At 39.3% G+C, this 24,651-nt stretch overlaps 1 protein-coding gene across 1 annotated transcript; it reads right to left on the bottom strand.

The window, feature by feature from the left end:
- Positions 1-1,127: 1,127 nt before the first annotated feature.
- On the bottom strand, positions 1,128-22,706 carry MTPAP (mitochondrial poly(A) polymerase). The gene is made up of 9 exons (XM_063450801.1): positions 22,562-22,706; positions 21,308-21,474; positions 19,839-20,060; positions 18,630-18,854; positions 7,627-7,838; positions 3,172-3,398; positions 2,298-2,387; positions 2,143-2,216; positions 1,128-1,770 (listed from the first exon to the last, which is right to left on the bottom strand). Exons 1-9 carry the CDS (start codon positions 22,695-22,697, stop codon positions 1,450-1,452), a joined length of 1,674 nt encoding a protein of 557 aa, XP_063306871.1. The 5' UTR covers positions 22,698-22,706; the 3' UTR covers positions 1,128-1,449.
- Between the last annotated feature and the right edge of the window lie 1,945 nt (positions 22,707-24,651).

Raw genomic sequence — 24,651 nt, 5'->3', positions numbered from 1 at the left:
GGCCCACAATGGCCTGGTGCCGCTTTCTCCAACCCTTCACATCTTTACTCCGAGCACAAAACATCACCTATACATGGTAGGGCCCACAAGCGCTACAAATCATCCATGGCAATTCCCAGCACACAGTCAAAGACATGCAGGGCGCACGAGACCTCCTCCCTACTCTGGGTATACGCCAGGAACTCCTACCTTCAAGAGGATCGCAGACAACCACCATTTGTTCCACGACAGAACGACGCCGCAAATTATGCAGACGTTACGACCTGACGGGACATGAGGAACATAGGGGCAAAAGGGACTAAACCTGCATCCCTACGGACTTTAAAGCCCAAAACAGTTTAAAACAAACAAACTTCCTCTGAAAGTGTTATATATATATATATATTTTTTTTTCTTCTTGTTTTTGTTGTTGATGTTTGTTTCAAGTGTAGTTTTCGAGTGTACACTCTTTATCACACAGCAGCACGGCCACAGGTTATGGTGGACCCGAATTAAGCAGCACCCCTTTTCTCTCAACATGGGGGCTGTAAATTACTAATACTCCCTAGGCACCTACAGCACCCGAGACCACACAGCGCCGCATACAACCAACACACAGGAGTCAGGCCACTAAGGCACCAACCACACCCTCCCCCCAGGTTACGGGGCAGTTTAATTCATCTAAAGTGTCACGAGACATGAGTTCCTAGCTCCATGTAAAGCACACATCATTTACAATGTCACCGTCCGCACTGGACACATAGTAAGCTGAACAACCACAACAAGGGAGCGCCGGTAGGCATCAGCGGCACACCGAGCACACCTACTATAGCATGATCCTAGCCCACACACCACGAACTACACATCTCCACTACACATAGGTCTGCAGGATATTCGATAAATAATTATAAAATTGCAGTTCAAACATAGGCCATGTAATTGATATATGCTGACTGTTTTATCACGCTTGTTACAGCGATCGTGGCTTTTCAAGCCGACTTGTTATACCTTGCAAATGAAAAATAAAGAATAAAAAATAAATTAAATAAAAAAAAGCAGACTTGTTCTAATACGCTGATTGCTCTGATGAGTTTAATCTAAAACGAAAACTGAGTGAAACAAAATCAGACGAATACATGAAAGAAAAAAAAAAAAGGAAATGAAATGAAAAAACACCCAACATGTTTATTGTGTTTCAAAAATATTCTGCTGGGCTCCAATATAAAATATTACAGATTTTACAGGTTATGGAGTTTCTTTTTTTTTTCTTCTAATATTGTCAGTTCAATCCACATGAACTCCATTCGTTCCCTATTTTTCCAGGCTAAGACGATAACTTCATCTTTTGTTCAGGAAACAGACTAAAAGAGGTACCAATGTTTCAAAGAACGTTCTTGTAAGTCAATCCTTTTTCTGGACTTGGCTTGATGACAACAGACCAATGTTCTATTAGCTAGTGTCTTTCCGTAACTACCTAGTTTTGTCCGTATTCTTCAAAGATTCCAAAAGACCTTTAATCCGCTCACTTGCAAACCCTTTCCTCTTCTTTCTCTTGCCCTTCCCAATACCCTGAGACACTGAAGGAAGAAATACTGCAGCTAGACCCCAGGCCTGCTTGTCTCTTTCTGAGGAAGTGTTCCGCTGTTCTTGCAGAACCCAGGCACTTTCGCGGGCTAAGGCAATAAACCTTTCCAGCTGGGAATGGTTAACGTTTCTGCTAACGTTTAGGGTCTGTTCAAAAGGATTCTGGATGTACAAAGGAGATGAATCTGGTTTGTTCTGTTCCTTTCCCTATAAAAGAAAAATGTAGAATACATAAAAACAGTAATCTCCAGGTTATGACAGAATGCTGCAAATGACTGTAGCAAAACAATCTATACATATAAAATTCAGAGTATTCAAGCTTAGGGCACAGATATGGTCAGAACATTCACCCATATAATTACAGAGGCTGAGCCTTGTAGATGGATAGGAACATATAAATATAAATGCAGTACTTGTATTTGGGTCATACCAGTAAGAATCCAATAGCAAAAACATGCACATTGTATTGATCAGATTTTAAGGGATAGAGGCTGTTAATCATGCTTTTTTTATGAATAAATAATAACATATTTTCATAGGACATTATTATTTACATATGGTTTACTATGAAGAGTTTACCTTTCGGATATTGATGCCATTTTTGATAAAATCGAAGTTTCCATAAAATTCAAGGAAATCACAGAGCAGCACATCTATGGCAAAAGAAAATCATTTTTACATAAGCAAATGATGGAGTCAAATGACAACTGAATTTTACAAAATGATCAAATTACCTATAGATTCAGAATTTTTTGAGGGCGGAATCTTGTTCAGATCGCTAACAAACGTGCAATCATTGCCATCAACAATAAACTTGTCTTTCCCTGGCCAAAAAAAAGAAAGAAAAACAAAAACGTCCAATAGATTAGAGAAAATATCTAGCCACATACCAACATTTTTAAAGCAGATATTTATCTTGGCAAGAATTAGCTTTGGAATAAATTATTAAATAAAAACTGTTAATTGTGATATACAAGTATACTGCAGGTCATGCTTGAAAACTGGAGAAACAAACAGAGATGCAGTGAACACAGTCACACATTTTGGGTTCTGACCAAGAGGCAGTTCCTAGACAGGGCTTAGAATTTGAAGTCATATGCTACTAGGAAGGTCTTATAAGTTACTTGTCTCTGCAAGCCATAGCACACACAAGGGTACATTTTTACTTGTCAAGGCTGAATTTTCACTTGACAATGTCAAGAAGAGAGGGCACACTACCTTTGCTCTCTCTGCCTCCTGCTTGTTAAAAAATATAATTTTATATTAGGGTTCAACATTTTATGTCCTATGCCATTTGTCAGGCCTCTCTGACATAGTGTATGGCTATCGTGGAATTCAAATGTTGAGCCCTGATAGAGAGATTGTAAATATAAACATGGTTGCGTTTAAGCATGGATATAGAACTAAATATATACAGAACTTGGCCAGTCATTGCAAATAAAGAATTTCAATAAAGGTCCTCTCAATACACATATAATCATGAAAATCTGATTTAACTTTGAGCACCATCTGTAATATAGGCTTTAACAAAATATAATAGTCCATAATGTCATAATAGCCCAAAGATGGGCAGAGAAGTAGCGGTCTTGAGATTTGATGCTCCCTTACCTGCTAGACTTTTCAGTTGATCCAGTGTTGGGATGACTGGAGGGTTTCTCTTCTGCAGGAAAAACAAGACCATCATGGTGAGGGAGAAGTTTGTTATCCAGGCCCCCGGAATGGCACTTGTAATTCCATGAACTCGAGCCCAGCATCTCAAGGCGAACACCAGAGCTCTGACTCTATTATCGTAATTCCCATATATGTAAAGAAGCTCTGAACTCCTCAGCGCAATTCTATTGGGAGCAAACAAGGTTCAGATGGGTTATGGCATTTCTTTTAGCAATTAGTATGAAGATCAACCAAAATATGGCAGTGCCTACTGTGAAATTTGTGCACAACTTGTGTGTTTTTATTTATTCCCCCTCTTCGCTCCAGGATGGTCTTCTCGGAGCAGCCAATTCAATCCTCAAAGAACAGCACAGGGAGGCAGAGACCATGAGTGTCAAACGTCATGATCCACCAATAAAGCTTTTCATTGAAACAAATACTTGTCTATGAGAAGTCTCACACTCAGTGTGAGGAAGAACAGTGAGGAGGGTACAAATTTCACTTGAAATTGGCACTTCTATGAAGTAAGCTAGAGGGACCCTTAAAGCACTTTAGCAAACTGAAGAGAATCTTAGGAGTTTGGAGTGTTCCTTAAATGCAACACAAACTAACCAAGGGAAGTTCTAAAATTAAAATGCAAAAAAAGTCAAACAGATTACATACATCACATATACATCTATAAACTGACTGCCTTGTCCAAAATTATATTTTGTTTCTCCATTCAACGCCAAGGACCTGGTCTTTCTAAAGTATGAGTCAAAATGCAAAACACCCACATTTTTTCATCGGTTGGTCACACTTTAAATGTGTCCACAACATGAGGGAAAAAATGAACCCAGCATACATATATCAATATAAGGTGCAGGTTTGTGGGAACCTAGTAATGACAATTTGAATTTCTACTGTAAAACTGCACTACCAAAATCAGACAAGAGAGGGACTCAGAGGTACAGAAAAAAAAAAAATGTAAAGTATTTATCTGTACACATATAGAATTTAACAGAGCAGTAATCATTTAGCAGATTTAAATTATATTTATATAATTATTTGTGTGTGTGTGTGTGTGTGTGTGTGTGTATATATATACACACACACACACACACATAAAAAATAAGTTACATAAGTAACTATTATTATAGCATTAAGAAAGTGGGGTGATCAAACCTGTATTTGTAATGATTTGTGTTTTTTTTATTTTTTTTTTAATAGGATATTTTCAAAATACCAATTAAAATTATGGTAAGGACTAAGAGAAGCATATAGTGAGGGGGGGGGAAAAAAAACAAAAAACAAACCTAAAAATCGAATGCATGCAACAATAAACATAAAATTGAATTATCTGGAGTGATAAGAAAATAGGCATTTTCCAATAATATTTGTATATACAGTTACTTAAATGTGACTTTATTTTCCCATAAACTGAACTTAAAGGGACACCATAGGCACCCAAACCACTTCATCTCATTGAAGTGGTATGGGTGCACGGTCCCCGTCTCCTTAACCTTGCAGCTGAAAACATTTTTTAAACAAACTGCAAAGTTCTCATTGCAGTGTTAAGACTGCCTCTATTGGCGGCCTACCAGAAAACCTTTAGAGGTGCTTCCTGCTGATTCACAGAGTTTTATGCAAAATCCCTATAGGAAAGCACTAAGTCAATGCTTTCTTATGGGGAAAGCCTAATGTGCTTGCAGCGCTCGACATCCATGGACATTAAGATCCTGCTTGCGATGATGTCAGAGGAGGGTCCTTGGCGCTGGAATAAAGTGAGCGTTTAAAGGGTTATTTAACCCTTTGAGTGCCCCCAGATGGGCGGCACGTGGGCAGATGGGGCACTATAGTGTTAGGAATACAGCTTTGTGTACACTATAGTGTTCCTTTAAAAAAGGGGATACCGTATATACTCGAGTATAAGTAGAGTTTTTCCAGCACATTTTTTGTGCTGAAAAACCCCAACTCGACTTATACACGAGTTAATGTCTGTATTATAGCAACTTACATTGCCATAATACAGACAAGGACCGCCAGGCTCATTACAAGCCCGGCAGTCCTGTTGGGGGCTGCAGAGAGCTCTTACTTACTTTTCCTGCAGCTCCTGTCAGCTCCCTTCTCTCACCTCCGTTCCGGTCAGCTCCACTGTCAGAGAAGGTGAGAGAAGAGAGCTGACAGGAGCTGCAGGAAAGGTAAGTTACAGCTCTCTGACAGCCCCCTCCTATACAGCCCATCCACTGGACCACCAGGGAATGAGAGCCCCCCCTCCCTGGCCATGTATCAAGCAGGGAGGGGGGACGAAAATTAAATTTAAAAAATTAAATTATTAAAATTTTAAAAAAATTAAATACTAAAATATTTTTTTTTTTAAATATTAAATTAAATGTAAAAATAAAAATGCCCTCCCCCCACCCAGTTCACACACACACTCTGCATTCACACAAACACACACACTCTGGATTATATACACACAGAGTGTGTGTATATAATGCAGAGTGTGTGTTGTATTAAGTGTGTGTATATAATTATAAAAAAGAAAAAAAAAAAATCACAGAATTTCATAGCCCCAAGTTTTACCCTCGACTTATCCACGAGGCATAGCATATTTCACAATTGTTGCTCACAAAACTGCACTCGACTTATACACGAGTATATATGGTACTGTTTTAATGGTATATGTTACTATTCATTTTTGAAAGGAATCTAAAATAACAGAAAACAGACATGATAATATACCTTGTAGTGTCTATTAATTGGTTTCCACATACTATTTAGTTTTCTCATGATGCCCATATGACTCAATTACTTTTTATGTTTCCTGCAGGTTCAAGGCTATATAATCTGCTGTTGCATTAACCAGAAGACTGTGCTTCTCCCACTAATTAGCATGGGAAACTTACTGAGGAGACATGTTTAACATTACATATCCACACAAGTTCAGTGTTTCTCCATAACATTAAAAACGATTAAATTCACAGCACAAAAAGTAAGTTTAGGTTTGGCACAATTCAAGCAAGCAATCAAAATAACTGTACTTCTACAAATTATCCTGAATATATAAAAATGACAGTGAATCAATGGTAGAAGGACTCCCAACGCATTCTCCATGGGTACATGAATCACAACATTATTTAATATGGCCTTCGAGAGAAACGTCACACAGAGAAACGTTTGTTCCATCACGCAGAACCTTTGCCTAACAAGCTTCAATGGTCATGTAAAATTAGGTTCAGTGATGCTTTTCAAAGCAGAAGATAAAAAAATATATATATTTTTTGAAAAAATAAAAAATTGTTGTTGGTAAAAAACAAATTCTACGGGATTGCTACACTTCTTTTCGTAAGATTCCTATTGAGAAATTTCCAGTAACATAAATATACACACACTTTATTTATTTTTTTAAGCAATGCCAGATTTAGCACCATGTGAAGGAAAAGCAATAGACTCTTATTAAATGTAACACTTATAGATACACAGATATAGAACATAAAGTAAAATTATAAATGCCTTTTACGGCTCTTAATAAAACCAGAGTACTGGTAGTTATCCATGCTCCACAATAAAGATAATAAATACCTGAAGGCTTATTATAACCCTATTGAGGAGGGGAACCTTTCACTTACGGAGCACTGTGATGATGGCCCCCTGACTTTGTAGTAAAACCTGAAATAAAAAGTTTTACTTACCTTGAATCCAGCGCTGCATGAATCTCCCGGAGCTGGACTTCGGCGCCCTCTGTGGAAGTCACTGGGGTTACGCGAGAAGCCAGTCTTTGCAGGATTGAACCCAGAAAGTCAATATAATGACAGTCAGATTGACAGTCACTAAAGGTGTTACCAGCCAGCAATGTAAACTCTGCCCTTTTCTGAAATGGCAGCATTTACAGCGCTAAGACTGGATGAATATGCTATAAACACCAGAACCACTACATTAAGCTGTAGTGGTTCTGGTGACTATATAGTGTTCCTTTAGAGACAGTTTGACACTTACTTGTACATACTTTTCTGCGAAATTACTAGATATGGGCGGCCATTGATATGACGTCACTCCAGCTTCGACATCACTAAACAGTGCACGATGGAGCAGAGCAAGAGGAGCTTGGAGATGATCAAAGCAAATTTGTGAAGCCCTGATGTACAGAATAATTTGTTCCCAAAAACAAAATAATTTTACCCGAAATTCAGAGTGACATTCTTGTTGTTTCCAAAATTTAACGCACAAGGTTAGACAGTGGCTCAGGCCAGACGTCCAACAGACACAGTTGTCAAACCACTTGTATGTTTTAATACTTTACTTTTGGACGGCGCCAGAGGACTCCTGACACCTTAACACTACAGCTCACTGTAACAGTTACAACTCTATCACCCATAAGAAGTTGTTTTATTGCAAGGACTATTACAGTTCTATATGAAACAATAACCTTACCGATTATCTGATGTGAGATCACACTGGAGGCCTGCAGGCTGGTGAGTAAATCGTACTAGAGGACATCGTGCATTTAATATTTTTTGCACACCAGTACATCCAGGTCCAAAATTATCTATGCATTCACTGATGACCGAAAGAATCCTCTGCGTCACTACCCTTCCAGATGGAACATGCTTCATTAGATACTCCGAAGTAAAAGAACCCGTAGCCTGAAACACACAAAAATAACAATTGCAATCTTCTGAAATGAGTATCTTGTGTTAACGGATTTCATTAACAAAAAAAATTGTTTCATCACAGTACACCATGCTCAAAATTAGCACCTGGCAAACACACGTGGGAAGGGGAGTTTGTCACACTGTATAATCCCCTAAATATTAAAAGATGGTTCTAAAAACAACATAAACACTTACCATCTCCTTACGGTCAGTTATTAAATATTACATTTTAAAGCTATATACACTTATTTTCTGTTTTACTTCCTGGTCACCATATCCTTCGGTGGGGATTATACCATCCAAGCTGATTATACTAGAGCAAGCTTCTGCTCTAGTAAATGTGAGTACCACATTCTCTATCTGTACTTTTATTTATTTTATCTGTACATACTATACTATTGGAGTTCTCTTTTTTATTCCTTTTATAACACCACCACTATTGGAAATTTGGAGTTATCCGCTGAGATATAGATCCTTAGACGGGGATTGTTCCATCCAAGCAAATTACGGTAGAGCTCCTGGAAAGCTCTACCAAATGTGAGTGTAAATTACCCTAATTCACCCCATTATTTCATTTTTACTTAATACTACACTATGATGTTTTCTCTCTGTTTTTATTTCTGAGGACTTACAAAAATCGTTAATTTTTATGTACGTATATTTTATATATTAATTACCATCTGGGGCGCGGTTCCTTTCCTTTTTTTTATAATGCATTGTATGACTGCAAACAATGCGTTGTTAGTCTCTACTGGCTAGCTGAAAATTAGAAATGTATTTCTGCAGCGAAGAGACAAAGTAAACATCACATAAATATGTCAAATATGTGATTTGTAACGCTTTTAAAACAATACAATTGCTGTCAATTTCGTAAATACAATGCATGGAATAACATGTATCTACCCATCTTAAGAGGGTCCTATTACATATAACTTTATGGTTCACTTTCTCTTCTAAATTAGTCAATAATTTTTTTTTTAAAAAAATCAGAATGCATGCAGTGCATTCTGGGTGTACAAACACACTGACTTATTCACCACCCACATACATCCTACTGCAGGAGACTATAAAGAGCAAACTCATGTGTCTGTTTGTTTCAACATAATGACCTTTTAAAGTCTGATCTTTTACATCATCAAGTACACGTCAGATATTAAACTCTTGCAGAAGGTCGACCCTCTATAACCTGCAATGCAAATCAGTACAGGGAGACTTTATATTTACAGACGTCAGAGAATCTATAGGTTTAAATTATATCATGAAAAAAAAAAAAAAGAGGGAAGTGATACATCACAGTAGAAACTCATGGTTTACTTCCTTAAATTAAAAAAATTAAAAAAGTGGATGAGGGCTGCATGCATGCTAAATATCTAGTGATTTCTGGGAATCATCAGTAATGATCAACATGGTGAGCAGAGTCCTTCTGACGATCTAAGCGCACATGACCTGAACGGAAAGCTAGAATCCCCACAATTGTAGTATTGGGTTCATACTCAAATCAATACCATAAAATACAATTAGAAATTCTTCTTTTGGATCGAAACAGGTTTTTATATTGACATAGCTACTATAACTTTTTGATGTAAATGCAAGCCAGATCAGTAATTATACACCTTGGATTGGGCAATGTTTGCTAAACTGTCACGTTCTGCAGGGTAGTCATCTACCCTGCCCTGCAGAACGTGACAGTTTAGCAAACATTGCCCAATTAAAAAAAAAAAAAATGCAATATGCAGGCTGATCCCAACAATTAAATAAATGCAATGTGAAATGAATACAATGCACGCAAACAAAAAGGTTACACAGTGGCACGTGAATCCTAGATTGTTGATTTAGGGTACTACTGGTAAAGAAAGTTCCCTAGCAAGGAATTACTAGACAAAAATGGAACATGGTGTGCCATCAATTAGCTGCAATTTAACAAATTGAACTTTAGTCACTAAAATAACTTTAGCTAAATGAAGCAGTTTTGGTATATACTCCCTGTAGTCACACTGCTCAATTCTCTGCCATTTAGAAGTTAAAGGGATCAACCAATATTGATTTGTTAAGAGCAGATACTGATAATCTGTGAACTTTCAGGGCGATATTACCGATATTTTGTACATTTACCATATTTATTTTTGCAAATTTTTTACATTTTTATTAAGTGGTAAATGCACAAAATATACATGCCAGACAGATTGTTTTTGATTAGTAAATGCAGTGTGTGTGTGGGTGTGTGGTGAACGCAATGTGTTTGTTTATGTAGTGGATGCAGTGTGGGTAGTGGATGCAGTGTGTAGTGTGTGTGTAAATATGTACGGTAGAAACTGCCCTCCTCCCCACCCCTTACCTGTCTTAGTGCCCCCTCATTCCCCTATCCCTTCTCTTTTAGTGCCCTCCCTCACCCCAGTACCTTAGTGTCCTCCCTTAATGTTCCTTACCACCCCCCTTCCCTGTCACATAGTGTTCCTTACCACCCCCCCCCCTCCCCCATAGTGATCCTTTACACACACCTCTCTCTCTCTCCCCCCCGACTCCCGGTAGTGTGGTCGAGCAGAGCACACCGCGGTACAGGAGAGTCAGTCTCCTGTACCCGGCCGGACTGACAGGAAGTGCTCTCTCAATGAGCACTTCCTTTTAGTCCGGCCGGGCACAGGAAACAGAAGTTCCTGTACCGCGGTGCACACTGCTCCGCTCGGCCATGCTGCACAGAGTGCCTGGCAGGAGGGAGCGCTGTGCGCCCACCTCCTGTCGGTCACTCGGATCTAGTGCCCCCGGGCCGGTGCACCCCAAGGCTTCGGCTACATAAACATAAGCAAAAAGTAATTTAAAGGGACACTATAGCCACCAGAACAACTCCAGCTTATTGTGGTTGTTTTGGTGAGTATAGTCGGTCCATTCAGAGAAAATGCAGTGTTTACATTACAGCCTAGGGACACCTACAGCCTAGGGACCACCAGCCTAGGGCCACTAGAAGTGCTTTCCGCCCCTGGTCCTCCTCCTCGGTTGAGATCATTAGAATAGACAATCTCAGCAAATCCTTTCTTATGAGACAGCATTGTGATTTGCTGATACCATCAATTCGGATGACGTTATCCAAGGAGGCATATCAGAAGCAGAGCCAGCACCAGCAGACTGGAATAAAGGTAAGATTTTACTATATTTAGAGGGGCAAGATAGTGTTCATTTAACTCATAAATGGCAGAGAACTGAGCATTGAAACTGCAGCGGCATGATCAATACACCCAAACTGCTTCATAAAGCTAAAGTTGTCTATAGTGTCCCTTTAAAACCTATGCTTGCAATATGGGCAACTTTATTAGTAAACCTAATTTGATCTTATACAACATGAGTATCAATTGTGAAAAATGTACACACATTTCTGTACCACAAACAAAATAAGACTGTTTTGTACATGTATTTAATATCATGCATTCAAATACTCAACAATGCAACCATAACAGAAAATGATATTTTTTGGCCCTGCAGGTAAATTAACATGCAAACAGAAGGAATTAACAAGTTCTACAACTTACACTTTAACCAACTACCTAATCCTACTGGCATTATGATCCATCCATGTGAGATATCATTAACTGTATACTCTTATGCATAGGTTGGCTAACCAACAGGTAGTTATTGCAGCTATAACAACTACAATTTCCATGATTCTTAGCTAGACAATGAGTTGGTGCTTGCTTAAAAATCACTATCACAATGAGGTAGTCAACTATGACCACTTAAAAAACAAAGCTAAATTCAAAACTAGGGACTACTTTCGAAACCTGCAGATCAGGGATTCTGCCCACACACCGGAGATCCAAGCAGCAGCGAAACAAACGCTAACATTCTTCGAAAAGCTCTGCAATGAGGAAGCGACCTAGACCAAACTTATCACGCTCTTTTACCAACACATTAGCTCAGAGTCAGGGGAATGGGGAACCCTCAAATATACAGATAAATGGGAAGACAACCTGGGAGAGGTTCTAGAGGGAATAGACTGGCAAGATATCTGGGAGTGGGATACGGCTGTACAGTCTATATAGGGAACATGCAAGGAAAAAAAACAATAGTGTGATACAGTATATACAGTGAAAATGTGCGCTTAAATGGATGCACTCACGAGATAGTAAAGGTAAAACAGCATTCAAGGTGCCTCCCCAGGGAATATGGGGGGATGCTGGTATCCTTCGGTAGTGTCTAGCAGCCAAATGGGACACAGGACTCCAGGTGAGTAATGGTAGAAAATATTTGTAGTTTTATTTTCTTTAAAAGGTGATACAACACCAAGCAGATAAAATATAAAAGTGCAGCAGTAGGTCCAACGCGTTTCGTTCAACACAGGAACTTCATCAGGGACCGCACAGTAAAAGAAATCAACAGCAATATTGCAGATTGTAAAAAAAATACACATCCTACTCACCCTAACAATAATCACTATAAATAGGGCTAATCCCAATGTCCCATTGGTCCTAAGTGTGGGGGGTGTCCTCCGGGCTGCTCTCCATTGGTCAAGGGATAATATCATCCAGCTGATTCCATTTTCGGCATTACAATGCCCAGAAAACGAGCGCGTTTTTTTCATACGCCGGAACCGGAAGTAGACGTTTTCTTTCACTTCCGCGTTCCACATGCGTTCCACGTGCGTTCCAAGGGCAGTCCGCACATGCTCAGTGGGTATTACACAACTATCTCAATCGAAAACATCCTAATGCATTTAAAAAAAGCCCTTAAAAGCTCAAAACATAACTAAAGGTGCAATTAATCTCTAGAAAGAGAAAAAATAAATTAATATATGATATACAAACATAATTAGTTACTTTAGTGAACTTGAAATGTGACAAAATTAAACATTATACTTCTGGTGTCTGTAATTCTATGGAAATAGCAAACACCTTCTCTGCAAATCTATTTAAAGTGACAGACTCTTCATAAATTTCTATAAACCTCTTCTTTATTGAGGATATTGTTATAATAAACCCCTCCATAGGTTTATTTTAAAGTGACACACACCTTATCTCCAAAAACCTGTTTGAAGTTATAGATTCCTCCGTGAATCAGTAAAGGTGACAAGCACCTATTACAAAATTAACCAAGTGACTCATACCTGATAGGCTAAAAAAAATAATCAACTAAAAAACCATAACCTATATATTTTACAAATGTTCCCTAAATATTATTAGTTAAGGACATTATAAATACCTGATTAGTACACATAACTGTATAATATAAACTACGTTAGTAATTATTATTGTTTCATATATGCTATCTTGATCTGTTTTTTATCTTAATTATATTCTTTGGTTTCATACATATGCACCAAAAAATAGATCACTCTCATTGTCCCATATCATCAAAAGAAAAAGAAAGGAGAAAAAAGTTATCCCCAGGCCAGAGGGAGTCCACATTAACATGTCCCTAGTAACCTATATGATTGATTGGTACTCCTTTGTCTAGAGGAAGGGTACTCCCTTAAAAAAGAAATTATAGAGAGAAGAGTAATCGTTACGGTTACTCCAAAAAGCACACAAGATCTATCCCAATATTTAAGCCCCTGGGTTCCAGGGTCTTTAGCTTGTGTATCCAGAAGGTTTCCCTCTGGGATAGCTTCTTAACTCTATCTCCTCCCCGCCAATAGGGCAGAACATGCTCGATCCCCATACATCGAAATTCTTTGAATGAAAAAGAAGGACAGCTGGAGCAGTGGGCGGAGACTGAATGAGTAACAAGTCCCTTACGTATATTGTTCAGGTGTTCCAAGATTCTAACTTTAAAAATACGTTGTGTCCGTCCCACATACTGTTTGCCACACGGACACTGCAGTAAATATACTACATGGTCCGTGTGGCAACTAATTGGTGATTTAATCCCAAAGGATTCTCCAGTTACACAACTGCCGAATTCCTTGGTTCTTTCCATATGGGCAGTGGTGCAAGCTTTGCAGCTATTGCATCCTCTAAAACAACCTGAATCGGGAGGTACATTAGATCTGTTGGTTTTAATCGCATAGCTGGGCGCTAGCATGTTCTTAAGGTTCTTATTTCGCTTGAAAATCACTGTTGGACGTTCAGATAGAGAACTGCCCAAAATGGGGTCCTGTTGTAAGATAGGCCAGAATTCAGTTAAACTTCTTTTTATCTTAAGATGATCGGTATTGTATTGAGTTACAAAGGAAGATCTAAAATTACCCCTCCCTCCTGTCCCCGGTGGTTTGTCCTCCAAAAGTTGGCTTCGTTCTAAAGAGCCTATGGAGCGGATCTCTTTCTCTAGGGTGTTTTTGTTATAGCCCCTCGCACACAATTTGTTCTTTATATGTGTGGACTGGGTATGGAAATCATGTGGGCGGGAACAATTGCGCTTAAGTCTAGTGAACTGGCTACGCGCTATGCCTTTAAGCCACGGTTTGTGGTGGCAGCTACGTTGGTGGACGAAACCATTGCCATCCGTTGGCTTGAAGAAACATTTAGTATGGATTTGGCCCTGATCACAGAAAATTTCGAGGTCCAAAAAATGGATCCTGCTCTTGTTCCACTCAGGAGTAAAGACAAGGTTGAACAAGTTGGAATTGAGATAATGAACATAATCTGAAAAGCTGTCAGAAGACCCCTTCCAGATGACGATCACATCGTCAATATAACGCCGCCAGAGCACCAGGCTCTCCCTCCAGTCATGCCCAGACCATACGAAGAGTTCTTCCCATCTCCGCATATAGGTGTTGGCATAACTGGGGGCGAACCTGGTGCCCATGGCGGTACCTGTTATCTGGAGATAATGTTGATCGTTATCTCCAGATAACAGGTACTTTCTTTTTCTTTTCTTTTTTAACGATCAACATTATCTCCAGATAACAGGTACCGCCATGGGCACCAGGTTCGCCCCCAGTTATGCCAACACCTATATGCGGAGATGGGAAGAACTCTTCGTATGGTCTGGGCATGACTGGAGGGAGAGCCTGGTGCTCTGGCGGCGTTATATTGACGATGTGATCGTCATCTGGAAGGGGTCTTCTGACAGCTTTTCAGATTATGTTCATTATCTCAATTCCAACTTGATCAACCTTGTCTTTACTCCTGAGTGGAACAAGAGCAGGATCCATTTTTTGGACCTCGAAATTTTCTGTGATCAGGGCCAAATCCATACTAAATGTTTCTTCAAGCCAACGGATGGCAATGGTTTCGTCCACCAACGTAGCTGCCACCACAAACCGTGGCTTAAAGGCATAGCGCGTAGCCAGTTCACTAGACTTAAGCGCAATTGTTCCCGCCCACATGATTTCCATACCCAGTCCACACATATAAAGAACAAATTGTGTGCGAGGGGCTATAACAAAAACACCCTAGAGAAAGAGATCCGCTCCATAGGCTCTTTAGAACGAAGCCAACTTTTGGAGGACAAACCACCGGGGACAGGAGGGAGGGGTAATTTTAGATCTTCCTTTGTAACTCAATACAATACCGATCATCTTAAGATAAAAAGAAGTTTAACTGAATTCTGGCCTATCTTACAACAGGACCCCATTTTGGGCAGTTCTCTATCTGAACGTCCAACAGTGATTTTCAAGCGAAATAAGAACCTTAAGAACATGCTAGCGCCCAGCTATGCGATTAAAACCAACAGATCTAATGTACCTCCCGATTCAGGTTGTTTTAGAGGATGCAATAGCTGCAAAGCTTGCACCACTGCCCATATGGAAAGAACCAAGGAATTCGGCAGTTGTGTAACTGGAGAATCCTTTGGGATTAAATCACCAATTAGTTGCCACACGGACCATGTAGTATATTTACTGCAGTGTCCGTGTGGCAAACAGTATGTGGGACGGACACAACGTATTTTTAAAGTTAGAATCTTGGAACACCTGAACAATATACGTAAGGGACTTGTTACTCATTCAGTCTCCGCCCACTGCTCCAGCTGTCCTTCTTTTTCATTCAAAGAATTTCGATGTATGGGGATCGAGCATGTTCTGCCCTATTGGCGGGGAGGAGATAGAGTTAAGAAGCTATCCCAGAGGGAAACCTTCTGGATACACAAGCTAAAGACCCTGGAACCCAGGGGCTTAAATATTGGGATAGATCTTGTGTGCTTTTTGGAGTAACCGTAACGATTACTCTTCTCTCTATAATTTCTTTTTTAAGGGAGTACCCTTCCTCTAGACAAAGGAGTACCAATCAATCATATAGGTTACTAGGGACATGTTAATGTGGACTCCCTCTGGCCTGGGGATAACTTTTTTCTCCTTTCTTTTTCTTTTGATGATATGGGACAATGAGAGTGATCTATTTTTTGGTGCATATGTATGAAACCAAAGAATATAATTAAGATAAAAAACAGATCAAGATAGCATATATGAAACAATAATAATTACTAACGTAGTTTATATTATACAGTTATGTGTACTAATCAGGTATTTATAATGTCCTTAACTAATAATATTTAGGGAACATTTGTAAAATATATAGGTTATGGTTTTTTAGTTGATTATTTTTTTTAGCCTATCAGGTATGAGTCACTTGGTTAATTTTGTAATAGGTGCTTGTCACCTTTACTGATTCACGGAGGAATCTATAACTTCAAACAGGTTTTTGGAGATAAGGTGTGTGTCACTTTAAAATAAACCTATGGAGGGGTTTATTATAACAATATCCTCAATAAAGAAGAGGTTTATAGAAATTTATGAAGAGTCTGTCACTTTAAATAGATTTGCAGAGAAGGTGTTTGCTATTTCCATAGAATTACAGACACCAGAAGTATAATGTTTAATGTTTAATTTTGTCACATTTCAAGTTCACTAAAGTAACTAATTATGTTTGTATATCATATATTAATTTATTTTTTCTCTTTCTAGAGATTAATTGCACCTTTAGTTATGTTTTGAGCTTTTAAGGGCTTTTTTTAAATGCATTAGGATGTTTTCGATTGAGATAGTTGTGTAATACCCACTGAGCATGTGCGGACTGCCCTTGGAACGCACGTGGAACGCATGTGGAACGCGGAAGTGAAAGAAAACGTCTACTTCCGGTTCCGGCGTATGAAAAAAACGCGCTCGTTTTCTGGGCATTGTAATGCCGAAAATGGAATCAGCTGGATGATATTATCCCTTGACCAATGGAGAGCAGCCCGGAGGACACCCCCCACACTTAGGACCAATGGGACATTGGGATTAGCCCTATTTATAGTGATTATTGTTAGGGTGAGTAGGATGTGTATTTTTTTTACAATCTGCAATATTGCTGTTGATTTCTTTTACTGTGCGGTCCCTGATGAAGTTCCTGTGTTGAACGAAACGCGTTGGACCTACTGCTGCACTTTTATATTTTATCTGCTTGGTGTTGTATCACCTTTTAAAGAAAATAAAACTACAAATATTTTCTACCATTACTCACCTGGAGTCCTGTGTCCCATTTGGCTGCTAGACACTACCGAAGGATACCAGCATCCCCCCATATTCCCTGGGGAGGCACCTTGAATGCTGTTTTACCTTTACTATCTCGTGAGTGCATCCATTTAAGCGCACATTTTCACTGTATATACTGTATCACACTATTGTTTTTTTTCCTTGCATGTTCCCTATATAGACTGTACAGCCGTATCCCACTTCTGCTTGTGGTTCTATACATATATATGATCGTTTTGTGGTGGATAACGATCTTGGGAGGCTACAGACTAATTGAAGTTAAGTAATCGATATTTAACACTCAACAACGTAGTTGTTTTGTTTTGCTGCAAGATATCTGGGAGGCCTGCACCAAGGTGTCAATGTATGTCACGCTCCAAGAACAGTGCTACAAGACACTCTATAGGTGGTACACGACACCGGTAAAACAATACCACATGAAATTATGTGGCGACAAAGGCAGCTACATACACATGTGGTGGCAATGTCCAAACGTGAAAGCCTACTGGGAGAAAGTGGTTACCCTCAGCTCCCGGGTTATGCAGATAAGGATGACACTGGACCCATGGGGCTGTTTGTTATTCAGACCCACAGAGGGATTTATCCGACATGAGCAGAAATTACTTAATATGATATACCTGGCAGCACGGAGGGCATTGTAACAAAAATGGGCTAGCCCAGACCTTCCTAGCATGACCTTAGTACACTTAAAAATCAGAGATAACTATACTATGGACAAGCTAACTGCCCAGGTCTGAAATACCGTCCCAACCTTTACTAAAGTATGGGAGTTGTGAGAGCAATACAACGAGTCAACATCAGACACGTAAGAAACGCCCAACCACACACATACCCCAACCAAACCATACCCTAGCACCTTCACAGAGGGAATAAGATATGTTAGACATCTCAGAGCCTTTAACTTTATTTTCGTTGTGCCATTTCTTCTTTTCTAAACATTTTGGTAATTATTACCTACCCTAATGTTCATATTACCGTTACAAAAACTGACCGAATGATACTGCTGGCAACTTGACCAATGTCGTACTGCACGACTCACCGAAATTCTTGTTAAATATACAATATGCTATGACTATTACACTTATGATTGACGGCTTCTGCGTAAGCCATGACATAAGAATCTGCACTACTACTCTGTCAATGCAAAAATAAAGTTAAAAAATAAAAACAAAAAAAGAAAATCACTATCACACACCTCATTATATTTCAATATGACAGGCTTCGGAATCCCTATTTCTTTGCATGGCAGTACAATTACTGTTCGACCAAGTGCTCCTAAACTTACTACTGATATCAAAGTTTTCCATCACAAATTGATTAATACTCAAAGAGTGACCACATTAAAAAAAAAAAAAAAAAAAAAAAAAAAAAACTCTTCTTACCTTTCCAGTACTACTTTTTCCAATGTTATCCAAATCCAAAAACAAGTCTAAATCACAACCCAGTTTGCCAAAGGAATTTACAGTTGAGCCAAAGGGATCTACTGTGGCTTCTGGGAAGTAGGCTGTAGCAACATCCTTTATCAAAGACGACACAAGGAACCGAAGGCGTATATTCTCATCTGTTAGCTGGTATTCTTCTAGGAGTGTATAGACTTGCTCATTAATCTGAAAGAGTGTGAGTGATTAATATAGAAGAACTACCACAACAAGAGGACAGTCTTAAATTAGAGGGGCAAAGGTTTAAAAATATCAGGAAGTATAACTTTACTGAGAGGGTAGTGGATGCATGGATTAGCCTTCCAGCTGAAGTGTTAGAGGTTAACACAGTAAAGGAGTTTAAGCATGCGTGGGATAGGCATAAGGCTATCCTAGACTTAAGATAAGGCCAGGGACTAATTAAACGTATTTCGAAATATTGGGCAGACTAGATGGGCCGAATGGTTCTTATCTGCCGTCACATTCTATGTTTCTATACTATACTAAACAACCTGAGCAACTTGAAGAAAAAAGGAAGGATATATATATATAAAATCAGAGTTCATAAAACAATTATTTGGGAGATCCAAAGATTATGTGCTATGTATTTGTTTTCACTCAGTAGTTGTAATGCAAATATGATGTACACCATGGCTCACTTACTCGTATCTTCTTTTCTGGTTTTGGTGTAGAGCAAAATGTACAGCTATGGATGACATTTTGCATGTACTGTTCATTATCAAAAACAAAATGAGTTTGGAATGTAGGTACAACATATTAAAAATGGACACGACAAGAGCTCCGGCTTATTGTGTGCTCACACTGTGCGACGCTCTGAGCAAGGGGTTATTGCAGGATTGGCCATGCTTATTCGCTTTAGGCCTTGAACCACTGCCAAAGCACAGCTGACCATTTTACATCGACAACTGTCACAGGGGACCTGTATCAACACCACTGCGAAAAATTGGTTAAAACCGATTAAGCATAGATGTATTCAGAATTGTTAAATCCGGTTATAACCCAAGTGCCCAAAACACAATGCATGCTGACATCATACAAATAATTTGGAATGAAGCCTCAATGAGACAGGGTGGCTGCGGATATGCATTATTGGTTTGTCTACAGCTAAGGGGGCAAAATAAGACTGACAACAAGATAATACATTTAGCTTACATCCTGGGCCTTGCACAACTTCTGAATTAATTCATTTATAGGAACTGCAGATTGTCGGAGGCACTGAATGGATGTTCGATCTAGAGCACGATCTGATTTGAGAGTGAGAAGTCTAGATTTAAATGGAACAACACACTCATCATCTCCATGTGGGACCCTAGTTGCAGCTCGAAGAGAATCTATGCTTTCTCTTTCCACAAATTCCACCACTGCATGAATGCCCTTTAAAACAATAGAGAAATTAGGAGTTAGAGGGAGCGAACCATTCTTTTACAAACACATATGATGAAAAAGAGATGCCATTAAATAAAATATATTAGTTCATCAAGTAAAATAATTGTATAAGAGTACAGTTCAAGTAATACTTCAGAGGGAGTGCCCATGAGGTTGTAATTTGCAATGAATTATCGCACTATACCTGTATGGGAATCTGTGGAATAGAATCCTTATTTTTTGTATATTAACCTATATCTGCGGTTTTGTCCAATCTAGAAAACATTGATGGGCCAAGAGCATCAGCTGACAGGCTTTCCGTTCCAAATTTCAACAAAATGTATACTGCTATCGCAGAAGTGAAATTCTGCAGCAGTATTATGGAGAGGTGCCCAGGCGTGCTTGCAGCAGATTCAGTTTGTGTTAAGCCACTTTAAAAGGGGGATGGCGCCAGTAGCCTGCTCTAATCATAACCACTAAAACTGGCTGTAGTGGCTAAGGCATTTATAGTGTAAATAACCTCACTGGAACAGGAAACAACAGAGCAGACTGTACAAAATGCACTGCAGATAACTTGCAAAACCTTTCAAAGAATGTACTACAGTAATATGGCTGTCACCCCCAAGGAGTATTTAAGAATGATACAAATCTTCATAAAATACACAGACTGTTAGGAGTTCACTAAAATTTCAAAGCAGTCAAAAAATATAAGACAAAATAGGGACTACTTTGTCTTTACTATTTTCCTATGCCTGATAAAAAGCAGAGCTACTGCCGTCAAGTTTTGCAATTGACGCAGTGAAGAAAAAAGGCATGGTCCATGGAGGCTTCTGCAGGATCCTCCATATACGACAGTGTTGTGCTCTCTTTCATTCATGTCAATAAACTAGAGACATTGACTCCTGGCATGTGAAGCACCAGGTGCTGAAGAGGATGCAACAAATGAAGAGGGAGGCAGCCGTGAAGGACAGCTTCAGTAAGTAAAACTTACCTGCCACTGCACTTCACCCGGTGTAACTTTACAAAAAGCAGTTAAGCCTCATGGTGTTTCCAACATTAATTATTCACCAGGAAAAAATACAATTGACGACCTGTGCACAAATTCATTGAACACATTACTGTCCTGAAGAATGATCTGTTCCAAAAGTTGTCTAAACAGAAGCAACCATAAAAATGAATAAAATTTAGTTTAGTTTTTTATTATTAGTTATACATATTTGACATGTCTGGTTGTATTCAGTCAGAAGAATACTTACATAACTTTCATAAAAGAAGTGATTGGCTACTTTCCCATGCGGAGATAAATATTTCATAAACTTGTTTTCATTAAAATAGGGGGGACAGCTAATAAGAACAGATAGATTTGCTTGTTTATGTCGTTCTCTCTGGATATCTGTGAATGTTTTCCTTGTGACTTCTTGATCTAAGAATAATAAAAAATAAATATATTTAGCATTATTAATCAGCAAAGTCAATGAATTACAGTTACATTTTACTACACTGATACAAACTCAACATCCTTTTGGATCAAGCATCAGAAACTGTCAAATCCAAAAAGTAGTGTTGCACACAGGTAATTTGCAAATATTGCACCCAGGAGCACCACGGCAGGGACCGCAGTCACTCAGAAATCTTTAAAATCACTTACTCCAAAAAAACAAACAAAAAAAAAACATACAACGTTTCAATGCCAAACCTTAATTATGTATACCATTAATCATTCCATATAAATTATTAAGAATTTATGCCGAACCATTGTAAGTCATTATGCTCTACAGATCTTAAAAAAATCTTTTCCTCTATTGCACCACACCGTGATGCCTTTGGAGTAAGTGATTTTGAAGCATCCGAAACTTATAGAGGACTCTAGCAGTACATCATTTAAACTGCCTAGAACAGGGATAGGCAACCTTCAGAACTCCAGGTGTTGTGGACTACATCCCCCATAATGCTCTTACACCCATAATGCTGGCAAAGCATCATGGGAGGTGTAGTCCAAAACATCTGCAGTGCCAAAAGGTTGCCTATGCCTGCCCTAGCAGATGGAAAACTTCAACCCCCATAATATGCTGCAGGCACAAACTAAAAGACTAGTGGCTACAGAAAAGACCATGCTTCAACTAACATTAAAGGGGCAAGAACAAATTAAGAGAACGAAAACCTTACAGCCTTATGGCTCTCAAGGCGTCATGGGTGTTATAGTTATTAAAAAACAAAAAAACAGGAAAGAGGTTTATATGTTTGGCAGCCCCTGGCCTAAAGTGGTGATTACAATATGTGGAGGCCATTAGCACTGACCTAGGTCCCATATTGTAGGGTTCACCATATCCCTGAACCCTCACTCCAACCCTGCACTTCTATATAATTTGCTTGTGTCTACAAGGTAAGGCTATGACTGACACACACTGCATTGGAAGTTAAGTCATTGATTTCCATATAAGTGTCGGTCACCAAACCATGCTCCCATTGTCCTGGTCTTCAGGTAATGGACACCGATAGGGAGCACCTACCTGCCACTGTGGCCTCTTCTGCCGACACCTTCAGCCGATTTCCTCCTAAAGTACTCACTGCCCGGTTGGTGACCCTTGTCAGGGAACGCATTTTCATGCAGGACGCCATGACAGTCGAAATAGCAGCACCGCGCATGCGCGCGACTTCCTGACTACAGAGTTGCAGAACGACCAAATAAAGTCCAGTATCACACTAGCGCGTATACACTGTGTTCGAAATGGAATGCTGGGAAAACCTCCTCCCAGCTGTTGCAGAACTCAACACCCTTTGATGCTTTGCTGCCATTGAGGCTGACAAAGCATTATGGGGCTTGTAGTTCTTCAAAAGCTGTGGAGAGTTATACTTTTTTTTGTGACTCTCTGACAGTAGGCAGAAGCTACCTGCAGCTCAAAAACATGTGTGTGTTTTTAAATGTGTTTTATTTGTGAAGCTGTGTGCCTGTTAATGCAAGGACTGAGATCACTTTGCACAGTGCAAACACAACCAGTAGGGTACTTGTACTGCACTGATTGAGAATCTGGGACTTCTGAGTACTAACATACAATCTATGTTACTCTATTGATTTGATCTCCCTCAGTGTCAACTTCTACCACTGTTTCACATACCTTTCAACCAGGGCTAGATTTAAAGGGTTATTCCCACTACGTATGCATTTAGAAGTGGTCATGCTGCTTGGAGTCTGAATGTGTAGCTTTCTGCTTAAAACACTGCACATACAAAGATATCTACTGTTTTGTGGGGGCTAGTTGGACCCCCCCCCCCCCCCCCCCCCCTCGAGATGTGATGTAGACAGCCCGGAACTCTGTTCTGGACTGACTAATGTCAAATCTGTGTAACAAGGACATCTGTCGTTAGCACACACTGACATGGTGAGCTTCTATCCTTGTTGGTATCGTGGGGGAGAAGTCCTGGGCTGGAAAGGGAAGCTTCAATCTTCCCTACTTTCCATATTACAGCCCTCCTACATTTGGTTCTTGAATTTTTTTGTTTTAAATCCCCAGCCTCCCTCGTCCATCACCCACTCCCTCCCCTATCATCCTCAATAAGAAGCATTAGATTGGACCTTGGAGAGAGAAGAAATGATGTCAGACGGGGTATGGAACCAGTTGGGGACTTTCGCCGGGTGCTGGATTTCAGATCATTTTTAAGGCCAGGGGGGGCTGAGTTGAAAGAGTATCTGGAATTAAGAGTTTTTAACAATTCTGCTATTTTGACCTAAATTTGAAATTCACTTTGAATTCTCACTTTAGTGAATACCTCTGACTGGAAATTACAGAAAGGGGAATGTCTAAAAACATATATTCATAGCTGGAAAGTGAAATCCCATAAAGAAGAGGAAAGCAGAGAGATTCCTTTGATAAGTCAATAAATAGGCTTCACTTAAACTTTATTCGTAAATGTATACAGTCAAGGTATGTACAGATGTATACAGTCAAAATTCTCACCCTTCCCCTCCGTTGTCTAATGTCAAATGATTCTCATCTTGGAAGAACTTCCTATATTAAAGAAAACTTACAGGTATGTCTCAACTATATTGTCAACTGAACTGGGTAAATAGTTACCCTAGAGAAGAACAGAGCGAGAGTCTAGTAACCTCATCTATAATAGACGGTTACCATAACATATATATAAGCAAGTCTAAAGACAATGTCAGAAACCTGGTAACAATGTTTCTATTCATCTCCACTAGGGAGTTGATTAACCCCTTAAGGACACAACTTCTGGAATAAAAGGGAATTATGACATAATATTTTCGAAATGTGTCCTTAAGGGGTTAATACAACAAAATACAAAATAACACGCTATCCTCTTTGTCACGCAGCTATGTCAACTGGAGTCCTGAGTAGATAGAGACTAGTTGGCTAGAGTTCCTAAATACACATAAATTGCTGTATTAAGAGACAGTTGTATAATCAGGGTATCTAAACCAAAAGAGTATTCTACCCTCCGTTAGCTACAAATATGATGCAAACAAGTCTATGAGCCGAATACCATAGGTATGTTCCAGTTTCCATCTGCTTTAACTCCACTCTACGCACCAGGAACCCACCTGCCACCTGTCTAAAGCAAGGCTATATGAGCTAAATAG

Source organism: Pelobates fuscus, chromosome 4 (genome assembly GCF_036172605.1).
Source record: "Pelobates fuscus isolate aPelFus1 chromosome 4, aPelFus1.pri, whole genome shotgun sequence".
Taxonomy (NCBI): domain Eukaryota; kingdom Metazoa; phylum Chordata; class Amphibia; order Anura; family Pelobatidae; genus Pelobates; species Pelobates fuscus.
The sequence above is the reverse complement of the archived record's forward strand: the minus strand, read 5'-3'. Positions and strand labels throughout refer to the sequence as shown.